Consider the following 20741-nt stretch of genomic DNA (forward strand, 5'->3'; position numbering starts at 1 on the left):
TGAACTAGTCTCACTGCTATGGCTTCTGGAGAGGTGCTATTAGCAGTTTTAATTACATCAAAACCTTTGCCTAATGGACTATTTTCACAATGTACAAGTCATTATGTTATTTGTTTGAAGCTGACAAAATGGTTACATACTTGTATGGAATGTATGTCTTCTTTCTTATGACACATACCTACACGCATAAGTGATGTACAGATAAGTTAATTTTAATTACAGTAAATGAATCACATAACATAACAAACTTCAAAGACTCCCGGACTTGCTTGTGAAGAGCAGAATTAAAATGTGATTTCGAAAGCATGTCTTTAATCCTAGGTGTGGAAATGCTAAATTGCAGACATAAACTCTAGTCCTGGTAGCATGACACATACTGTAGATTGTGCCAAAAGAGTCTCCTAGCCTCTATAATAATATTGCTTATAGTTGGTACTCTAGTACTGTAGGCACCATAGAGATCAAACTGATCACTTTTAGGATATGATCATTAAGAGTAAGTGGAAATAATGCTGACAGAAAGAATGACTGCTACTGACAGCTGTACAGCATAGCTAATGTATAGTTGAAAAGCAGAAAGTAGACCATTACTTCTATATGGTCTCATCATACACTATTTTGTAATCTCCAAAAGCTGTCACTAAAGATCTTTGAATTATAAATATTTTAAATATTTTGCTTTGCATGATTTTGTCATCAAAGTTGGGTTCTTGATTCACTGATAATAGTAGAATCTCAACTCTGTTCTCTGATTGGTGGGATATTGCAAGACCCCACATGTGGGAGCGTTTTAGTCAGTAAATTTAGTTGGAAATTATGAAAAAGGACCACAGGATCTAGAAGTGATATGAAAGAAGCTTTATAAACATTATGGCAACAATTTATATTGCAGTGTTATTAATAAACAATTGGTAAATAGTTTATAACAGTTAGGAACCATTTATAATTCAGTTTATAAATTATTAATACACATTTATAACACATGATGTATCACTACAATACAGATTTGATACAAAATAGTGTTTTGGCAGCTATTATTTATAATTTATCAAAAACAGCTTATAAAAGGTTTATTGATCACTTATAAAGGGAATTATTAATGGGTCCTAACTATTTACCAATCATTTATAAATGACACCTTAATAGAAAGTGTTAGCTGTAATAATGTTATCATGCATATGAAAAATGTACATTTCAGTAGAGTCTATTGAAGAGGTATTGGCAGGTGCCATAGTGTCCGACTGTGTGACGGTTAATGGTTTTTACACATTGCTGGAATACATAACTGCACTGCAAGTGGAAAAATATTGGGGTCATTCACCACACAGTTAACAGAGGGTATTAAGTTTATTGTGCTGAACAAGGCTGTGATAATCCATTAAAAGAAATGTTTTTAACAAGCAAGCAATTCAAAGCATAATCAAAGATAGCAACACTATGTGAACAGCAAAAGCCATAAAGTTAGAAAACACTCCAAGGTATAGGGGAAAGAAGTTGGAAAGAAATTAATCAATTAAGCATTTCCAACTTTTCTCCTGCTAATGCAACTACAGTACATTGCATAACATAGTTTTTTTTTTTTTTTTTGTTAAATGTCCAGTCTTACCTAACAGTGACCTAAAGGCAGGGAAGAACAGTCTTATAAAATTCATCCCCCACAAAAATAAACTATATATATATAAAATTTTATGATGTTCTCCCTGTCCTCTCGGCCACATGCATTTAAGCAGATATTCAGTTTGAAAATGAGGTAACAGTAGGCCCTTTAAGAGGTAGTAATGTGTATTCGATTGTACTATAACATGATATTGGAAATACAAGGTCAACTTCATTAAGACTCCCAGAGCTAAAAGCCTGAACAAAACTCAACAGTGGCTTCCTTGAAAATGCATTCAACCAACAGATGAGGTAAATTAAAAAAAAAAAAAAAAAATCCTTGAACTCAAGTAAATATTTATGAAATAAAATCCAAAATTCTTGGAGCTCCAAAATTGGAACATCATTACCTCAATGGTATAAAAGTCAGTTATGTGCACCACAACAAAAAAATGAGGCATCACCCATTTTATTTTTTTTCCCCCTTTCTCAAGATACCTCAGAAAAGAAGCCTAAAGGCTTTGGTGACATGGTGGCTCAGCAAGGAAGCCTCGCTGTTAATAGATCAACCTGAGGAACTACCCCTGTACGGTGTCCGTATTAGCACAACTTCACTCCTCAGCATCAGTTGTCACGCATCACTTAGTTTTGCGATCGACCCTCAATAAGTTTAGCGCTCAGCTGTCAGTCATCACTCATATTTGACATTACCCATCAGCTGTCACTCAAATTTAATATCAGGCATCACTCGAATTTTGTGTTTGGTAACAGGTGTCACTCGTATTTTGGGTCAGGTATCACTCGTATTTCCCTGATTTGAGTGACACCTGATATTAAATACGAGTGACATAAAATGCGAGTGACAGCTGATGGGTGATATCAAATATCAAATATGAGTGATAACTGAGGGCTGAACGCTAAATGTACTGAGGGTCAATCGCACAACTAATTGATATGTGACAACTGATGCTGAGGAGTGAGGATGTCCTAAGATGGACAATGTACCCCTGGCCCAGTTAATAATACAATGTTAAAAAATAATAATTAAAGTTGCCACATTGACAAGCAGAAAGTGGAATCAATCTCTACATAAGAAGCATTTAAAATACATCTGGTTGAACCATATTACAAAAAGAAAATCACATTTGTGTAAAGTACAAGAAATCACTAATCAAGTATATCTCAATATCTACTAATTTAAAACATATTCATGAATGCAATATACAAAAGCCAAGCCTATCGTTTCCCAACCTGCAAAGCTTCAAGTTTCTTTGAAGTTTTTTTTTTTTTCCACGAGATTTGAAATGTACTTGTTTCAGACGTTTTCTGTTACAAAAATACTTTGATTAGGGATCAGTTGCAGTCCTAAAAATCATTTATCTTAACATTGTCAAGACTAATGCTGAAAGTAACAAAACAAATTCATTCCTTTTTGAAGACTGGAGGTAGGTCTTTGTCAATTGATTATTAGTCCATTTTCCTTTAAACAGTTCATTTGAGGTACAAATGTGGACAGATGTGAAAACAAAACAGAAGGTAAAAAACAAAACAAAAACAAAAAAATATTACAGATAAAATGTTTTCATGTAGTGTCATACAAGCACATGATCCTTAAACTATTGAGTAAATCAGTACAAAAATATATTCAAGTTAACAATAAGTCATACAGACATCATTACTTGCAGAGAATGGAAGTAAGTCTTGTTAGATCTGTTAGGTATAAAGTAGTGCTAATGAAAAAACAGAAGGTAATAAAATTAAACAAAACAGTACTTGTTCCCTTAGCTGCATCTGAATTATACAGAGAAATAAAGACCCCAGATCTCAGTGATTAACTGCCCTCAATTGTTTCCTGCATTGTCTTGTGTATAGCAGCATGTATTTCTCAGGCTGTGTTACTAGTTGAAGAAATCCGAGGTAGTAGTGTGGATTAGTGGAGTAATATTGCATCAGCTACTGAAAGTGCTGGTGTGAATGAAGAATTATACGAACATATTGCATTCCTGGAATAATGGCAAGAGAAAACCCATGGACAAGTCTTCCTATGTTGCATTAGCATTGAACTCAGGTATAAAATGTGTCATGAGGTAAAATGTACATTGTTCGTATGAGACTGGCAGCTGACAGCAAACATTGTGATTCCCTTTCACTGAAGTAGCTGGAAATCTTAGACTGAGGTCATGAAATTACATATATATATATATATATATATATATATATATAATTACATGATAGATAGTTAATGTTCTACTGTCAAAGATGTCATGTTTACCATACATTGGTCTCCTGAGAAAGGTTTCACCTCCAAAACCTGTTGTTTTAAGCATTTTCTTTGCTGTAGAAAATGCAGTTCCTTTTTTAGACCATAATTTGGGGGTGAGTAAGATAAAACAATGGAGAATGGCTTTACTGGGTTTCTTTACTGATAAATTAAATAAATATTTGTTCTTTTTCACCTGTTTAAGGTTTCTTTTCTTCTTCAGCTGTATTAGGATAGATCTCACTGAGGTTACTTCCACCCACTAAAAATGCCATGTTCTCCATTTCCTTTTGACCATCAAAGGAATAGGTGTGCATTGATTAAATGTAAACTACTATAAACTTGGGGTATAAAAATTCCCATTCGGAGTTACGCATGATTTTTTGATAGTTCTCTTATATGCAATGGGAATTGAGTGATGTTTTGGAGGGAATTACATGACCAATCAATTTGAAATCCATTCCTAAAATTATAGCAGGTGAAAATTGTCCAGTGGTAATAATAATAATATTAATAATCATCATCATCATCTAAAACACATCTCTGGTGGTTTATGGCTGGACATATACAGGTAGTGAGTTAGGTATCCTATCTGACGTGCCTTCATTGGTGTAAAGGAAACTAGGCCATACATTTTGAGTTTTGGAAAGAACAAACCAGACTCCATGTTTAAGCTACTCATTCTGCCCCAAATATAGTAGCCCAATGAATTCTACATGCAGGTTACGAAAAAGAAACCATAACGAAGAAGCTGCATTTTCACTTGTGTCCCTGTGTTACAGCAGTACGTCACTATACTTGGCATTGTAAAAGGATGCCAAACATAGTGTGTGTGTGTGTTCGGGGGGGGGGGGGGGGGGGGGTTGCAGTTGTTTGATTTGAGGTTGTATGTGTGTGATTTTCCTTAGATTTAAAAATAAAACAAAAAAAATTAAAACAGAAATTAAAAAGTGGAAAGATCGTATAAGTAGAAAATAAGTGGTCAAGGCAGTGTCTTCTCCCGTGAAAAGACATGACAGCTGAATGAGGTAGAGGTAAAATGCCGTGGTTACTTAATCTTCCTCTGCAGATTCTTCAGCCTCTTCTTCTTCTTCTTCCTATACAAAACACACAGGAAGATTTGGGACTTAGAATTGATTCACATCTTTCCTAGATTCACTCTCCCCTGTCTTGTTACCATTCACATTTCTTCTACATTAGCACAGGAGTAGCTTACAGGTTATTTTAGTTTTTCCAGAAAGAAAACAAACTTAAGTTTCCCAAAGCAGTAAAGCAACAACGTCATTATTTATTGTCGTCAGTGAACACCTACAAGCTCTTACTACCCCCCACCACTGCACATTATCTTGCATATGAGCTTTGAATGAACAAGTGCTGTTATTTCACAATTACCAACACTACAAAAGCAGTGTGTCAAGCTTTCCAGAGGCATTTACTTGAAGGTTTCACTTTACTAGTAGCTGCTGTGAACTCTTCCAAGATGACCAGCTTAAAAAAACAGCTTTCCCCAGTTTTTATAGTGAAATAGATTTGATTTTCCACATGGCTTCATTTTGCCTGGGCAGCTGACACAATTTATAACTCTCTTCTTTTCCCAGGCCACTACAGTATGCCATTCAGTAAAGGCTGCCTTAAAGCTTGTCTGCATTATATGACCAAACTTCCATTCATTAGTGTTTCAGACACTTCAGCTGTGAAGGGGCTGCTAAATGCTACCATGTGTGACATTGCTGTACTAGAGCAGAATAGGAGAGAAAAAAAATGCTTTAATCATATAGGGCTCCACTCTGCAATCCTCTGTTCAAAAGGTTTTCCATCATCTTAAAAAAGAGAAGAGGAAGAAAAAAAAAAGCAAGCTAAAGTTTAAAGAAAAAATGGAGGGTGTAAGTCCAGGAAACACACATGCTTATAAAGGAATTGAAGACAGGTTAAACATATTAATGAAGCTGTATGAAGCCCTGGGATTTCACACTGCTTTTGTTTAGTCTGCTTCAGGTTATTTGGGCAATGTGAAAAGCATGCCCCTGCTTACCCCTGGATCACAGATACCTCACATTGTTAAGGTACAAGGCTGAAACCTCTACATGCGATGATTTCTGAATTATCAGAGCAGACAGGGAGAACTCGAATGAGGAAATCCCCTGTTCTTTTATAAAATATGATGTAACGTGTGCAGAAGGGTCACAGGGATCGAGAAATGGGTTCAGCACTGGGGGGTTGGTTATTATCGGGAGGTCTCTGGGAGCTGGGACTGTGGCAGTCTTGAGAATAATCAGTCCCAGAGCACTGCCTTATTTTATGAGGCATAAGAGGTTGTACTGTGTAGTTCATTAACCAAATATTACACCGAGAGTTTAATTGTTTTGTGCATCAGAAAGGCAAGGAGACTTTCATGTGAACGTAGATGATTTTAAGCATCCACAAAAAAAAGTGATATTAGCATATGCGCTCTTTGATGTAAATGTGGCAAAACAAACCTGAAAAAAAAAAAAAAAATATATATATATATATATATACTGGTATAGTTGAAAGTATTCACACTGTTTATCTAACTAATCTAATTTGGTGATTCATTTAGTTTAATAAATATTGAGTTTGGCAGTAGACATTGAGTGGATTATCCTATGATATCAGTAAAGCTGGTAGCTCAACACTTTATGCAGAGAAGCCCAGCAAACCGATGTTTTGTCAGTCTTGTCATCCTAGAGTACAAAAAGCTTTCTTCGCTCTCAGCACATCTGCGTGGTGAGAAAGGTTCCGCACATTGAAAGCCATTAAAAGAAAGATAAATGCAGCACTTCAGTATTTTATTATTTTTCAAGTTATAACATGAAGATGGGATTTTTGTGGTCTTTGCCAAATAAATTCCAGTGAACACACTTACAGAAAAGATGTCACTTTGACTTATACATTTCCTCTTATTATTTTTATTATAACTGTTATTATTAATGATAATAATAATTACATCACAAAGTCATTTTGTTTATAATTCATTTCCAATGCTTTTATCCCATTTGAAGTGTGTGTGTGTGTGTGAGAGAGAGAGAGAGAGAGAGCAGGAGGAAACAGTAACTCGCAGCACCCCACCCCTCATTAAGGCTCTGCTATGTGGGAAGGCCAGGCTGCAGCTTCCGGGTCAAGCATGCTTACCCACTGGAAAAAAGGTTTGTGGAAGGTAAGATAAAAGAGCTTTTCAAAGGGGAAGTGCACAGTGACATTTTTATAGGATCCAGCTCTGAAGGACTTCGAACACAGAGCTGCCAAAGCCAATTCAGGCAATTCCTACACAACAACAATCGGTTCTGCGTTACACTTTCTCACCGCTGAGATCAGGACAGACCCATGTGGGGTCGAGACATACTTGGGACATTAGCAGAAGAAACTCTGCTTATCTTTCGGTTTGTTTCTTTGTTACTTCATCTCCATGTTTCGTTTTATTTTTAAATCAATTGCATATATTCATATATTATCAACTGTGCCGTTGGAATGGAATAATTAGTTAATTAATAATTCGATATAATATATCAATCTTTCTATCTACGTATATATGAGAGAAGGCTAGGGATAGAGATAGACAGATAGACTTCACATAAATCTGATTGTGACAAAACACCAAGCACTATCAAGTAAAGTTTTTCATTCACTAAAGATTTTTTATTTGAACATTAGTGCATTAGGGAAGATCCATAGCAAAAAAAAAAATATATGTAACATTTAAAGCATAAAACAGAAGAAGTCTGGAGGAATTAAAGAAAGCATAAATCTACAGCAAGTAGATGGAAGGGAATTTTAAACGAGAAAACCTCTACAATACTCTAGGCCAGTAACTCGAGTGTTTCTCAAACAGTGGTGTAAGGATATCTTTAAATCATAAAACCGGGCTTCCGAAAATTAAAGAAAAGTTCTCAGGTTGTAGGATTTACAGCTCCCATCTGGTTCCACATCGAGCCGTGTATTACACTGTGTGACTGCGGCCTTTGATATCACTATTATTGCTGTTAGTTTTACGGCGTCTCTGCTAATGTTCTCGGCTATTGTAAAAACAACAGGTGGTTTTATTCGCCATTAAAAAAAATGTAACTGTCACTTTCTTTATTGAAGCTCTAATGGAGGACCAAAGTGCATATATGTTGGAAATCCTATACTAGGTATCCAATGAAAAGGTTATTCCCAGATTGTATATCCTTCAAAAGAATCAGCTGAGCTTATAAAGAAGGGGGGAGAAAAACTCAATATAGCCTTTAACTATCTTAATGTAACCTGTAAAAAGGATCTACATGAAAAAAAGGATAAGTTTGTGAACTAATCCAGACTGCCACATGGAATAGCCATCTGTGAGGGTATTGTGAAGGAAACAGATGGAAAAGGCCAAGATTCCTCAGAACATAGAGCAAAATTTACATTATCCTCGATGAGCGGTCATGCAGTTCCCGTGTTTATATAATTTATCACTATCTCCTCACATCACCCGGACTAGCAAGCCTGTATAAGCTCACGGCCGGGCGTGTGGTTTATGCTAGCTCTAATCTCCATCCCTGGCCCACACACTATCACCCCCCAGCATGTGTGTTCTCCCTGCACACCTCCAGAACGTTTCTCTTCCTCTCGTTCGCCTCATCTCGTCTCGTCTCTCTCTCTTCTCCCTGTGCTTGGTTGCTTCTTATGTCCTCCAGTACATTAACATTACAATTCCCGCAAATCCCCAGTGAACTAAATTTCGCCAACTTTATTTATTTTCGCTCTCATTTCGGAGACGAGCTCAACCGATGAAGGCAAGCCCGTTTCAAAGCATCTTCGAATAGAGAAGGTGATTTCTGCGGAATATGCGAACAGAACTGACATGGAAGATAGCGTGATTTCCTAGAACGGGCCTTAAAAAACCTACCTGAGCTGGCTTCTTCTGGACCACTTGCTGTGGCTGTAGAGAAAAGAAGACAAAAAGAACAGTGTGAGTCCTACCACTTATTGCAAGGATAAATGAGGGAAAGACCATTTCTCTTTGCTTTCCAAGTTCCCTGGCTCCTGTACCAGGTAATTCCTGCTTAGTTCAATCGCATACTTCACTTATTAGAAATAGATCAATCCTATTATTGACATTTTATTATCATCCTAATCATCATTGATATTTAATAGTTGATTTGAACACATCATGGCTGTTTTGGGAATAAAATAAAACAAAAGCAGTGAGAAAACACAACCTAATAAACAGCTCCCCAGGAGATAGAGATATATCCATTCCTTTCCTTTCCTGGCTCTAACACTGCCCCCTACTGACACATTGCTTGTTCTGCATTTGGCGTAAAAGCTCTTAAGTCAACAGTCAACTTATGACTGCATGGGCAAGTAAAATGTATGTTTTTTTGATTAATTGTAAAGTAAGCAAAGTAACACAAAACATCACCAAAGCTCTTCGATGTATAACTATCTTGGTGTGATAAATAAATGTTTTATTAACTAGCATTATAAACGTATGCTAGACAACGACACAAACAATGTAAAGTCTTGTGTAAATTGATGTACGCTCTGTGTTTTTTGTGAACAGATTGACGTAAGAGGCCACAGTTCAGTGAATACCTTTACATTTTTTCAATGCTTTTTCCTGCCCCACTGCCTTTATATCAGAGGTTTTTTTTTTCTGCTGGCACTTTCTTATGAAATGCTTTGGCATCTCTAACTGTTGAAAGACACTGCAAAGATGTAGCCTTTTGTTGTTCTTCTGAAAAAATATGCAAGTATAGTACACACTTGTCTTATCATGTCACACAAATGTTAGTTCTACTTCTAGTGTGCAACTACACATAGACATGGATAAAGGCTTTAGGCCAAAAATGTTTTGTCACTATTCTAAATAAATGAATTTGGGAAAAAAAACTAGTACGTTGAGTGCGATCCCTGGTTTATAACACAACTACACACAATGCCCCAGCAGACGGAAGTCAAAAGAATAAATGTTTACTTAAATTGATGCAATAAAACACATTTCGATCAGAAGGACAACTCTGCAAAGAAAAACAAGGGGGTTCAAACCAGTCATCTCTTGAAATATAATGTACACTTCCTAGGAAACAACAAATACATATAAAACAATTCTGCCAGGTTTCTTAATTCCCCACATGAAAATTGGAAAGGCACCCCTTGTACTCAGATAAAAACAGAACAAGAAGTGCTGCCTGTTTTCCATATTCAATCTTCCCCCCTCCTTCAGTTTATGTTTGGTTCCACCTGTAGGCAGCCACACTCCCAAAGCCACATCAAACCACACCAGCATCCCTCACTGACTGACTCTCTCTCCTGTACGCTCGGCACGTTGGCCAAGGACTGTGCATTCGGGGGAGCCCGGTGTGCTGCAGCTCAAAGTGAGCATTTTAAAGCGGTCTGCCAGGTCGCCACATTTTACCAAGAATTAGGTCCTGACAGTTGGATGAGAGGACAGACAATCCCTGAAACTGGGCCAGGCCTGGCACTCTGCCTGGTATGTGTTGCTGTGGTCACATAAGCTGCCTTACTCCACACTGCTTCCCTTATACATCTTCTGTGGAGTTTCCATTCCGCAGCCATTAGCCTGTTCATCTAACTTGAACTCGTCTTCTAGCACGCTTTTAATCAGAGCATGACTGGTTACATTTGCTTGGTTGTGTTAGAATAATAACACATTCTAAGCATTTCGGAAAAGTACCGTCAATTAAAATGCCCTCATTTCGCATCCGTAAATTAAACTCTCTCAGAAATAATACAAATAATAATTAACGAACACTACCGTCTTCCATGTAAAGATAAATTGACATATAAACAACTTGATCTAGGTTAGGTAAGCAATGCCAAAGACATGCATTGAAATTGGAATGTGCACCAACCCAGGAAAGGTAGTGCTAAACAAATGGGAGGTAATCTTTTTGCCTTTCATTTCAGTCGCATCATCACAGATAAGCTATGTTTATATGTACATTTGCCTTTATGGCAACATACTTAAATGCGTAACTGGATTCTAGCTTGATGAGTTTGTAACAACAAAGAATTACTAAATGATACAGAGCATCTAATAAGAAGAGGAGACATGCTAGGAAAAACCTGGGTAATGCAGAAGGACTTAAACTTCATTCTCAGACCTGGGAGGTTGTCAGTAAAGTTAAAATGTTGATTCCTACATTGAATCCACTTATAATACACGGATACCACAGAGATGCTAGATATCTGTCAACAGACTGCCCCACTCAAAGCACATGAGTAAGTGTGACTCACTGCCTTTATAATGCAGTTCTTTATTAATACTTTATATAAGCTTGCAGAATTACATATTTTTTTATTTTTTATTTTTTTTAGTTGGCGTATCCAATCTAATACCTACACAAAGACTGAATGGTGCCTTTTATGAGAGATATAAACTGTCTATTGTTAAGAATCTTTACCACCAATGCTGGATATGTATGGATAACAACGTCATAAGCCACCCACACCACTATGGAACAAAGACTTTGACCTTTCAAATACTTAATATGAATTAATTCAATTTTACTCAGATTAAGAATGACATTTGAAGTAAAACCATAACATTCTTATTACAAAAAACGATTAAATGTCCTTCATCACCATCTTACAGGAGTTCGAAAGATTTGTCAACAGGCTTTGATAGAAGAATCTACAGATAGAAATATTACAGATTGATAAAAATACAAAATAGCAAATAATGACACCTGAAGAAATGACATTGGTCGATTTGTATAGTATCAGAAGTGTGCCTATAGTTGTCAGTTTTATCACTGAAATTCATTTTATTTTAAAATTACATGTGTGTGTGTATGATGTTCAAATTCTAGGATACAAGTGTGCAAGGTTTTGCCTTTAGTTGTAGTAGTCCACAAGATTCATGGAAACTCTTTCATTTTCCACTTTCAAATTATATAAATAAGAGATCCGCTCACTTCTGTTATGTTGTCTTGTGAGAAGTGCTATGTTTTCGTCCCATTTCGAAAAGAATAAATAAATAAAATACACACACTAAGTTTAGGAGTAAGGTACAGGTTGCATTTTTTTTAAACAGGTGTCATTCGTTACTTAGACACATTGTAGCACTAATTAGACAGGTGACTGACAGCTTTACAGTACTGGGGAATCTGGGGAATAAAAGAGTTAAATTAGATCCCCAACGAATGACCATTTCTCAGCCAAAGACCTCTTTTGAAATGGCTCCATCTCCACGTTCAACCCTGAAATTTGTTGGTGGGGGGGAAGGGGACACAAATGGGAAATCATGGTTTTGTCTTTCATTACTTAGTGCACGTTCTTTGATATTACCTCTTGCTGACACTATCAATCACTTTCATGCGGGCTTTTGCCAACATCCCCGATAGAAAAGCTTGACCTGGATCCCAAAATAGCTGGCCGCCTCCAGTCAGTGTGAAAGAGGAAAACTATGTGCAAAAGGTAAGAATGTGAAAGCCCCTGTGGCGCGGTTCAGAATATTACTGTAACACGATCCAGCATCAAGAATGCACTGCCTGAGGCACAACAGCCCCCCACCCCCCACCTCCCACCTTAAGTCTCTAGTGATCAAAGTAAGAAAAGATTTCCCTCTTTCCACCTAACACAAACCACCATTCACAAAGTTAGCGGTGTAAAAAATCATACAGCATTCACCTCCAGGTCTTTCTTAGCAGCAGTAAATGAAGATACAAAAATAATTACTGTTGTGTAGTAAATACAATCAGTATTCTTTAAAGAAAAGGAACTTCAGGGCATCTAGATTGAACTAATATTTATTATTATTATAATAACACAGAACACACTACACATAAGACATTCTATGGTAATTTCTTTAGTTGCCCAGGGAAAGATTATTCTCAAATCTTCTACCATACCTTTTATACTGGCACACACCAATACAAACAAGGAATAGTGACTCCTGATGCCACTGGTTGTAAAAACAAAAACACAAAAATAAAACAAAATAATCTCTCTTCATCCTATTCTTGCTCCACGCACCTGTAACATTTTTTTACTTTGTACATTCTGAGCGCTGTAATTTATATTTTTAATCCAAAACACACACATAATAAATACGTCATTTTTCTTATACACTGCAAATACAATTTCCCAAAACAAGGATAAAGAATTCAAAATGTTTACAGCTTTTGTCCTGAAAGTGTACTTTTTTCTAAACTATAAATGCACACACACACACACACACATAAATCATTCTTGCTACTGATTCTGTTGATTTGTTTTATTTACTTTATTCAAATGGCAGATGGTCCGTGACCTTGAGTCACCACTGGGACGTTTTTGTTTTTAGACAAAACTGGAATATCAGTGAAAGGTCAAAATATCCTGAGTTCCCCCTGATGTCGGCGTCTGCACAGCCACTGTATTCATCAGATGAAGTCAATCACTGGATATTGTCGGGAAACTCGACTGCGACTGACATCCTCGCTGACTTTAAGAATAGGAGATTTTCATTTTCTGTCAGTTTGGCCACTCTAGCCCAGTTGAACACCCTTAATTGGTTTGACTTTCTAATATAATTTAGTCTTAATCACTTCTTACTACCTAACAATGGGCAAACTTATTCTGTGTGAGGTGTGTGACCTTTAGAACTTTAGGAAACCATACAAAACATGAATTACAATATACATGTATTATTATTATTATTATTATTATTAAGATATTATTATTAGTATTATTACTATTATTATTATCTTAATAATCGTAAGTAGAATTAAACAATTTTCACTGTACAGATGTGAGATCTTTTTACTTCTCACTCTTTTCACTCAACAAGGCATTGAGTCCTTACCCGTTTACTTCAAAGAAATGCTAATGTTAGAATAGATTTAATGGCTGGTGTCACAGTCCCTGATCAAGGCCACATTAATTAGACGAAGATAAGTGCTAATCAGATGTGTTAAAGCAGCAGTTTCCACTAAGTAAACTGATACTGTGACTCTATCTAAAGAGGCATTGATGATTTTATCAGCAATGTGAAAACGCACAAAACCAGCAAGTTAAAAACAAAAAGAAAGAAAGAAAAAGACCAAGCTTCCATTGCCTTAAGCAACATTTATTTATGGGTGACCGCTGTAGCAAGGAAACATATACTAGAATATTTTAAATGTGAGACAGAGCAATGCAACAGGAAATCATAATATTAACTATGCCTTTGTACCTGCAGTGTGTGGAAATATGGAGCGTCAGTTCCTAATTAAACGTGAAAGCATCAATGAGGAACTTTGTAAGATTCAAGATCACTGGGGTCAATGCATTTTAGGAAAACAATAGCAACATATATTTTTAATAAATACTGTTAATTTAACTGTAGTTAATCATCAATGCTATCTTAATTAATTAACACTGAATTAAGACAGAAGGTAAGTAAATGTTTCACTATCACTCCATATAAAACAGTATAGTGAAGTTTATTTCACACAATTTCTTAAACGCAATTATCAAATAACTCTGATTTCAAATTAAGGTTTTGAATACTTTTGCCTGCAACTATATATAGTGCTTATATACATACACACACACATATATATATATATATATTTCTTTTCTTTTTTTATGCATTCCAACATGCTGGAATGACTGGGTTTCGAGGAACCATTATCATATTTAAATACTACTGTTCCTAAGCACATATATATTTTATTTTACTTATTTTTTCAGATAAAACTCTCTTAGGCCGACAGTAAGGAATGTGAAGAATGTTTAACTCTGTAATTTTCAGACTGTTCTGAAGAAAGGCACCATGGGAAATCTGTGCCACATGGGAAAACTGTCAAGAAGCTCAAAAACAAGTTGGAGAGAGAGAGCTCCCAGTCTGCAGAACAGCAAGCCGACACGCTGCCGGGTTCTGGGTTTCAATATGAACCTGCTCTGAACAGCGCTGTCAATACTGCCTTTGTGCGAAAAACACGTAACACTCCAAATAACATCTCATCCTATTGCTCAGGTTACAACAGATGTCATTCATAATTTAAGAAACATTCAGCCAGCATGCTTTTTTCAACAACCCCAAAAGACGTACAGTCTTGAAAACTGTGTGCTTGTGCAATTTGTTTAAAATATAGCAATAACATAATCACATCTCTTTTTAATGGCAAATTAATTATGTTATGCCCTCGTGTTCAAAGATATAGTCACCTGAAAATCTTGAGACAATAATATTAAATCTATGAATATACTATTGGCTTCCATTTCAAAAATAAAAATATAACAGTGGTAACCTTGTACTGCTATGCTATTAAAATAATATAGATATTTTTTTAAGTAAATAAAAACACTTAATTAAATATCATAATTAACAAAAAGTATTGTTTGCTTTCTGTGATTGTTTTCCATTTTGAAAAGGATTATTTAACAATGCAGATCTAAAAAGTCCACATATTCTGGATCTGTGGGAATGGTTTTGGAGGTTGGAGGGGCATAAGTTAAATGTTGTGTGAAATATGGCACTTGTTAAAATTTGGAATGCCATTTACTATTTACTGTACATGATTAAATGTTTACAGCTCTGCCTATTAGGCCATCTTGAGAAGGTGGGAATTTAATTGGTCTGAAGTTCAGGCTCCCGGGAGTCCCCTATTTTAATTACAGTTTCACATGTGAGAAATTATCGTATAATAAACACAGATACCCCCCCAAAAAACAGGTAGCATTTTACCCATTCCCTCTCCTAAATATGCTGTTCTGCTATATAATGGGATATCAAGTGCTGATTTCCATAGCTAATCCAATTAAGAACCTGATTACCAGCCCCTGGTTAACTGGTTAATTGACTGCAGATTATTTATATTTTAAAATTAAAGGGACTGCTTACAGAAACAAATACTACCTCATATGGAACTGAAAGTACTGTGTGCAGAAAATCCCTGGACAGAGGATAAAACACAGACGGGGGAGGAGGAAGTAAGTCTGAGAGGGGGCGTGGGGGTGGGCTCAGAGAAACAGAGGGAGAGAGAAACCGAGATAGAGAGAGACAAAGAGAAGGATAGAGAGAGAGAAAGAGAGAAGACGGAGAGAAACAAGAGAGGTCCCCACAGGCCTCCCACTCCTGCTATTTTACGGTCACTGACCATCACATGAAGTATATAAACAGCTCGCACTGAAAGATCTGCATAGTTCACACCCTGGCCCTTCTCAGAAATATAGAGTCCGCTTGTTACCGGCGGCCGGGCCATGTCCCATCGAGCAGACTGGGGGATGATTCATGAGATCACAGAGCCTCATTCGGAGCTCTGCGAGGGAACGAGGCGTCACCTACTCAAAGACCATGCAGACGAACCCTCAGCAGACCCTGTGTACATTTACACAGAGCTTTGGACTGATGACACACATTCCAATATGTAGGGTTAAAGTGCCAGACACTTCGGCTGTTTATGCTCATGTAAACTGTAAGAGTGCATGCTAACCAACAATGATGGTTTTATGCGTCTGCGTTGCTGTGGTGTATAAGTAAGATACTTGCCACTTCCAGATCGAGTCCATCATATAAGCAACCTTTAAAAATGGAAAATGTACAACTTACCAAAGAAAGGCACATGTCAAACTCCGTTCGTATATGTTCTCTAAGTTCTTTCGTCAGTGTCCTATAATAATTTCCGGTATAGCAGAAAAAGTATGGAAATACCAGATGTGTCTTCCCTACGGCAACTATTATCAAGTCAAATGGCAATCTGCAGTAATTAATTAACTTACAGAGTGGTATTTATCTTAAAACCGTTATTTTAGGAATCACACTAGTTATGCTTTTAATTTAGGCAGTTTAAATTAAAGATGTCTCAGTTTGAAGCAGCTGATAATTTAAAGTAATTACAACCTACACATTTCCATTTTCTCATAGAATGGATATGGACATTATGCTTCAAGTCTATAATCTCCAAAATGTGTATGAGTCTTACGGAAAGAAAGGTTAAACAACGGTATTACACAGGCCATGACAGGCAGTGTGCCATCATGGTAAAGCTCACTTGCAAATTGAACACTGATTCTGGAGTCTCAAGTCATGGCTCACAAGCCTCGTCAGACAAGCTGTCAATCTCTCAGCTCACAACCACACGATGCTTCTGAAGAAAAGGGATATTTTCATTTTCTTCAATATGGAATAAGGACTGGTAAAACTCTTCCAATAGTTAAGTCTTAAGACTCATCAGCACATATTGATGTCTTCCTGACATCTACGCTGCCTGTTGCAACAATAACAAAAGTGACAATGGTGACATGATATCTGTTGGCCCTCTATCAATTAACAGTTGATTTTTGACAAGCGAAATGTTTCTGTTGCAGACTATTCCATTTGTCTCACAGCTTATTTGACAAGTCTGTGCTAAGAGTCGGATTATCAACCTCAGCTTTCCAATATTCGAGTCTGTTCTGTGGAGGAACAAAAATGTTAAAAACTCTAGATAGCCTGCAAATTCAGCAACTAAAAGTCTCTGGCTAACCATCTACCCCCCATGGAAACAACAGTGACATGCGATTAAAAATGAAGCTTCCGGATGCCTCCCTGCACCCCTTACACATTAATTTGAGCAGCGCAGTGTCAGGCCAGTGACAAGATAAGAAGCCCACAGGAGCCTGCTGCCAAGCCCTCAAATTATGTTCCACGTTCAGATCTTTCATGTTCCTTTGAACCTGCTGGCTCACTTGTTATCAACATGTCCACCCACACGATGAAATATACTTGAACTGCTTCCAAGTGAGGCTGTGTATTGTACGGGTGTTACTGTACAGGCTAGTGAACATAAGATGGGCCACTCCCCTGCACCCCCCACCACCCCACCTTTTATTATCACCAGAATGTGCAGCGAGTGTATAGTTACAGCTCACACTAAGGTTGTGTAGAGAGGAGGAGTAGGGGATCTGCACGTCTCACTAGATATCTCCTAGTTTTTCATTTGGGAATGTTATAGAATTCAGTTACCAAATAAGCTTTTTTTTTTTTAAGACTAAACACTACTGGGGAGCCAGGACAGGCTATTTATTACCTAATGTCTGTTACCGCTCTTGGCAGCCACAGCTTTACCGATGCATGTGAATCTCTCAGTTCACGTAGCAGCCCATCAACTTAACTGGTCTTTCTACCGAGATCCTGCTTTACACGCTCACAGATCTTACAAACGCTATTGCCTCTATAATTTGCCCTGTGTATTTGCATTCCTTTAAGATAATATTACAAAATGCAGGGGGATCATATTGTATAGATGCTCTAAAAAGGGTATAAATACAACTGAGAAATATTTATGGGTGCCACTTAATTTAGGAGTGACAAATTGATGTACATCTACTTAATTCATCTCTCTTGCTCTCTCTCTGACAAACACATACACAGCCTTTTCAGCTTCCCAAAATTGTGGTAACAGGAATTTATCACCGTAATAAAAAGTAATTCATTTAACCACTAAACTTTACTTATCGCTCAAGAGTTAGAGTGAGGTCCTAAAAAAAATAAGGTGTTCTGGCATCTGTGGTAAAACTCCTTTACACTTAGAAATATTTATCAGTAATTTGGCAGTGAAATAATTTATCTCAGTGAAAGCAGCATACTACTGCCCTTGCACACGTCCCAGCTGCTATCTTCTCAAGGCTTGCTTTGATGTTAGATTTATAACAGTTTGTTTTATAGCACTTCAGCTCAAAAATATATATTTGTGGGGATTTGACACCTTAATGTGAGTTTGAAAGACTTAAATCTGCCAAGCAGGAAATGTGAGAAGGTTACCCTATCATCTAGGTTAGTTGCATAGTTATTATTGATCTAAAGGTTTTAAGTTGGAGATCTACTGATATTCACATGGATAATATAGTGTCTTTGGTATGGTCCACCTGAGGCAGTCGTGAGTCTAGATGTGAACAAGCATAATTTTATTCAAGAAAGAAAACAGCAAAGAGGATCACTATACAAGAAGGTCAACTCACTAGCTATCCTAAGTACGAAGGTACTGTATATGTCTACAGGCATGGTTGTGTTGATAATTCTGGGGAGGAGATATTTCCTTAAATTAAGTACTAATGTCATATTACATTCAGATAAAGAAATCTCATTTGATCAAGAGGTTTCATTCAATTTCTTATGTTGTTTGATAATGTTTTTTATCGTGTTCTAATGCACTCGTCAGAGCCAAAATAATTACACGGGTTACTGGACAAATTAGAAAGCGAGAAACAACACATTTATTTTGAATTGTTGTGACATTTTCACCTTTTCTTGCTTTATTGCCTGGAATTAAAATTCAGTAATGTTTTTTTATCTACTTCATCTACACATCCTCTCCCACAACTTCCAAGTGAAAATTAAAATTCTAGAAATTGTAAAAAATGTATTAAAAATAAAGACTGAATAGCTTGGTTGGATAAGTGTTCCCTTGTAATAGCAATCCTAAATTACATCAGGTGTAACCAATGGGTATGGGATGGGTATAAAAATATATCAAAGGCCTTAAATATCCCTTGGAGCACAGTCAAGATGATTATTGAGAAGTGGAAGGTGCATGGCACCACCAAGACCTTGACTAGATCAGGCCGTCCCTTGTAACTGAATGACTGAGCCAGAAGGAGACAGATCAGAGAGGCTACCAAGACGCTAATGTCAACTTTGCAAGAGCTACAGGCTTTTATGGCCAAGACTGGTCAAAGTGTGCATGGGACAAAAATATCCCAAGCACTCCACAAATCTGGCCTGTAAGGTAGGGTAGGCAAGAAGAAAGCCATTATTCAAGAAATCCCACCTGAAACACAAAGGAGATTCTGTAGCCATGGAATCGTTTGGTTAAACATAAAAGCATTATGATTGGCGCACACCCAACATAACGCATCACAGAAAGAACATCATCCCTACTGTGAAGCATGTGAGGCAGTATCATGTTATAGGGATAGTCCTGATCTACAGGTACTGGGGCATTTGTCAGAATAGAAGGGAAAATGGAACAAAGTACAGAAAAGTCCCTGAGGAAAAACCTGCTGCCCTCTGCAAGAAAACAAACTGGGACGGATGTTCAACTTTCAGCATGATAATGACCCAAAGCACACAGCCAAACCTACACTGGAGCGTCTAAGGAACAAAAAGGAAAATGTCCTTGAGTGGCCCACTCAGAGCTCCAACCTGAATCCAATCGAAACTTTGTAGCGTGACTAGAAGATTGCTGTCCATCAGCGCTCCCCAAGGAACATGACAGAGCTTGAACAGTTTTGTAAAAATGAATGGTCAAATATTGCCAAATCTAGGTGTGCACACTTGGTAGAGACCTATCCCAACAGACACAGCTGCCAAAGGAGCTTCTGCCACATATTAATTCAGGTAGGTGGAGACTTATCCAATTATGATTTCAGTTTTGTATTTTTAATATATATTTATATTTTCACAATAAAAACATTTCCCCTTAACAGTGTGGAGTATGGTGTATATATAAGTGGGGGAAATATTAATTTAAATCCATTAGACTCTGATACAGCAAAATGTGAAAAAAAAAATTCAAGGGGGTGTAGACTTCCTATAGGCTCCTCTATATATTGTGGCTATAGATCACCTGGCCAACCAGCCACTCTGAAACTCTGTGGCTTTTAGTCTCAGGGGACACGAAACAAAGTTTTTCCGCAACACTCTTACGATGGAAGTTCACCCAAAGCAACCATGAAAAAGCTACACACTTCCTCCCATGCAGGGCTCTCTCTGTGAGGCTGGGGAAGGGGGGTGAGTAAGATTGACAAGCTGAGATTTCTTCAGCAATAAGTTGTATAGTTTAGCTCAAGGGCAAAGCTTTCTTGGTTCACCTCACACACTCTCTTTCATGCTTGTAAAAAAAGAAGGCTCGCTGGGAAAAAGAATCAGTCCGGTACTGCAATGGGGTCACATTTTTCTTTTCTTTTCTTTTTTTTTTCCTCTTAAACTCAGTGA

General features: G+C 37.2%; 1 protein-coding gene across 1 annotated transcript in view; it reads right to left on the reverse strand.

The window, feature by feature from the left end:
• Window positions 1–4704: 4704 nt before the first annotated feature.
• Window positions 4705–20741, reverse strand: part of hmga2 (high mobility group AT-hook 2) — a 43821-nt gene continuing 27784 nt past the window's right edge. Inside the window, exons 4-5 of the mRNA XM_066723529.1 lie at window positions 8742–8774; window positions 4705–4953 (exon numbers count right to left, since the gene is read on the reverse strand). Of these exons, the coding sequence (XP_066579626.1) occupies window positions 4909–4953; window positions 8742–8774 (78 nt within the window). The 3' untranslated portion in view covers window positions 4705–4908. The remainder of the gene's footprint in view (window positions 4954–8741; window positions 8775–20741) is intronic.

Source organism: Amia ocellicauda, chromosome 15 (genome assembly GCF_036373705.1).
Source record: "Amia ocellicauda isolate fAmiCal2 chromosome 15, fAmiCal2.hap1, whole genome shotgun sequence".
NCBI classification, from domain to species: Eukaryota; Metazoa; Chordata; class Actinopteri; order Amiiformes; family Amiidae; genus Amia; species Amia ocellicauda.